At 45.6% G+C, this 3,527-nt stretch overlaps 1 protein-coding gene and 1 pseudogene across 1 annotated transcript; both read left to right on the forward strand.

The window, feature by feature from the left end:
* Window positions 1–341: 341 nt before the first annotated feature.
* On the forward strand, window positions 342–1,456 carry LOC147422478 (mitochondrial adenine nucleotide transporter ADNT1-like). Its single transcript, XM_086502886.1, has 2 exons — window positions 342–408; window positions 573–1,456. The coding sequence occupies exons 1-2, from the start codon at window positions 342–344 to the stop codon at window positions 1,454–1,456; spliced, it is 951 nt and encodes a 316-aa protein (XP_086359012.1).
* Window positions 1,457–1,495: 39 nt separating this feature from the next.
* Window positions 1,496–2,490, forward strand: LOC147422479 (mitochondrial adenine nucleotide transporter ADNT1 pseudogene; annotated as a pseudogene).
* Window positions 2,491–3,527: the final 1,037 nt, after the last annotated feature.

The raw sequence follows: 3,527 nt of genomic DNA on the forward strand, positions 1-3,527 counted from the left end.
CTGTAATACCTCATCCAGCTCCGCTTTGCTACGTAAATCCTTCACTACTATAGTGCGGACTTCTCAAAATCAACCTCCCTTTTCTCTCTCTCTCTCTCTCTCTCTCTCTCTCTCTCTCTCTCTCTCTTCTCTCTCTCTCTCTCTCTCTCTCTCTCTTAGTCGAAAAGAAATTCTATGAAAGATCATGCACTGGGAGAGAGAAATTACCTGAAAGAGCATGCGCTGGGAGAGAGAAATTATCTGAAAGAGCATGCACTGAGAGAGAGAGAGAGAGAGAGAGAGAGAGAGAGAGAGAGAGAGAGAGAGAGAGAGAGAGAGAGAGAGAGAGAGAGAGAGATCTGATGTGCCCTAAATCACCGGAAACCACCATCCATCCTACTGCCTACATGCTGCCCATTGCAGCAACAGGTGTGGCAGTGGCTTCCATCAGCTGAGGGCACCTTTGTCCTTTTTGTCGGCTCGCTCGCCCCACCCAAGTGGCTCTTCTTCTCCTTCCCTTTCCTGTCTCAACTTGCCTCCATTAGGTTCCTGGATTGTTGTTTTGCCCTAGTTCTCCATTGTTTCTCAGACAGAGGCCACAACTTCAAGGATACAGAAGGAGCATGCACGGCATCGTAGCAGCACGGAAGAGGACATTTCCTCTCATGGGAATGTAGCCTTTTTCCAGAGATCTCCTCTTTATGCTTCTGGGGAAGAATCGGTTGCGTCCACACTTGCAACTCTTGATGAAGCAGCAAAACTTGCAATTGCTGAAGCCAAGGCTCCAAGAGATAAAGCACTGGCCATTTGCAACAAGTCTCTCATTGTTGGAGGTGTGGCTAGTGGAGTTTCACGTAGTGCTGTGGCTCCACTTGAACAATTGAATATTCTTCTTCAAGTTCAAAATCCATTGAAGACTAAATATAATGGTACAGTGCAAGGCTTGAAGTACATTTGGTCAACCGAAGGCTTAGCTGGATTTTTCAAAGGGAATGGAACAAATTGTGCTCAAATAGTTCCTAACTCTGCTGTGACGTTTTATAGTTATGAACAGGCTTCAAGTGCAATCTTGTGGTTGTACAGGAGGGAGACTGGGCAAGATGATGTTGAGCTTACACCATTACTAAAACTTAGAGCTGGTACATGTGCCGGAATTATTGAAATTTCTTCCACGTATCCTATGGACATGGTTTGGGGTAGGCTTACAATGCATAGAAAGGATTCACCAATGCACTATCGAGGAATCTTCCATGCAGCGTCAATGATAATGAAAGAGGAAGGACCATTAGTGCTCTACAAAGGTTGCTTGCCATCTATTATTGGTGTGATCGCGTACGTGGTTTTGAATTTTGCGGTATATAAATCACTCAAAGACTGGCTAGTGAAGAGAAACATAGCAAGCAAGCCAGAAGAGAATGCTGATTTGAGCATCCTTACAAAACTTGGATGTGGAGCAGCAGTAGGTACAATGGGCTAGCAGATCGTGGCATATCCACTTGATGTGGTAATAAGGACGATGCAGATGATGGGATGGATGGATGCCTCCTGTGTCATCACTGTGGATGGTCAGATGAAGGCACCGTTTTAGTGCACTGGGATGATTGATGCTTTTTGGAAGACTGTTTGCAATGCAAGCTTTGGAGCCTTGTACAAAGGCCTGAATCCCAATTCTACCAAGGTTGTTCCTTCTATTGCTTTGGCGTTTGTGACATATAAGGTGATGAAGGATCTTCTTGGAGTCAAATTCCAAATATCAGATTAAGTGAATCTGCAATCTGCAATATCAATAAGGTATAGAAGAGATTGTAAATGGACAAATGATTTGGAAGCACATCGGCCGTATTACTTATTTTTAGGAGTCTCTAATTTTTTAAAGAAGGAAATCTAAGGGGGGGGGGGGGGGGGGGGGGGGGGGGCAATCACTTTTACTCTTTCATCACTGAGAATCAAGATAGATATTGCCAATTGTAGGAGCTACCATTCGTTGAAGCCGTTAGGGCTGCCAATTGACGTGATCCCGTACGTGGGTTTGAATTTTGCGGTATATGAATCACCCAAAGACTGGCGGCTGGTGAAGAGGAACATACCAAGCAAGCTAGAAGAGAATGCTGATTTGAGCGTCCTTACAGAACTTGGATGTGGAGCAGTAGCAGGTACAGTGGGCCAGACCCTGGTACATCCACTTGATGTGGTACTAAGGAAGATGGAGATGGTGGGATGGAAGGATGCCTCCTCTATCATCATTGCGGATGGTCAGATGAAGGCACCGGTTCAGTACACTGGGATGATTGATGCTTTTTTGAAGACTGTTCACAATGAAGGCTTTGGAGCCTTGTACAAAGGCCTAATTCCTAATTCTGTCAAGGTTGTTCCTTCTATTGCTTTGGCATTTGTCACATACAAGGTGATGAAGGATCTTCTTGGAGTCGAATTCCAAATATCAGATTAAGTGAATCTCCAATCTGCAATAGCAATAACGTAGAAGAGATTGTAAATGGACAAATGATTTGAAAGCACATCGATTGTAGTACTTATTTGTAAGAGTCTAATTTTTTAAAGAAGGGAAATTTAAATGATAAGTTCGGGTGTGCGCTAGTAGGGGGGGGGGGGCAATCACTTTTACTCTTTTACTATTGAGAATCATGAAAGATACCGCCAATTGCAGGAGCTACCATTCGTTGAAGCTATTAGGGTTGCCAACTGCAAGAGCCGGTAGCGGCCAGGAGAACAGGTAAAGAGGCGGTAGCAAAGACATGCATAGATGAGCTTTTGCGGGCCCTTGGTGGACGGATCTCAAAATGTGGTTGTGCTCTGCAAGGACAAAGCCACGGGTTCTCTTATGGTCTACAAGACAAACTGGGTCCATGCCTCCGCAAGTAGACAATTGAAGAGTACAAAGGCTGCGGAAAAACCAACTAATTCATGATCATGCCGCCCTAGAAGGCCATGGATTGAGAAGGCTGGTCCTTTTTTTGTTGGGGGCATTAAGCCTTAGGTAGCAAGCTGCAGGTGGTGGGACGATTAGCCCATGCTTCTTGGTTCTGGTTGGGGCAGGCAGAGATTGACTCCTTTGTAGTTTTGCTTCGTGTCATGAGGTAGTACTGCTTTGAGTATTCCGGCTGGAAGAATCTGCGAAGTATATACCTAATAAAAAGAGAAACGGCCTAGTAGATAAGTTTGGGTGTGCGCTAGTCTGATGCTTTCATATCAAAGAGAGAGAGAGAGAGAGAGAGAGGGGGGGGGGGGGGGGGAGGGGGGGGAGGAGAGAAGTGTGATTTAGTAGCAGTGCCTCTTTGGGGGTCTCCTTTTGCTACCTCTACCCATCCCCAATAGAAGTTCTAAACTCTTGCCTCGCTGGAGAGCGTGCTTTCCCTCCCCTACCTTGCTTAGTCCAACAATCACCACAATTCTTCACATTGGATGCTTATTGGGTTGGGAAAAACCTACTTAAGCCGCAACACCAAAAATGACGGTCCGACAAGAGATTAGGTCGGGCTGCGTCAACAACAGAATCTCTCCTTGTGATAGAGCACAAGGTCGCATGACGC

Source organism: Adiantum capillus-veneris, chromosome 27 (assembly GCF_014529385.1).
Source record: "Adiantum capillus-veneris isolate H3 chromosome 27, ASM1452938v2, whole genome shotgun sequence".
Taxonomy (NCBI): domain Eukaryota; kingdom Viridiplantae; phylum Streptophyta; class Polypodiopsida; order Polypodiales; family Pteridaceae; genus Adiantum; species Adiantum capillus-veneris.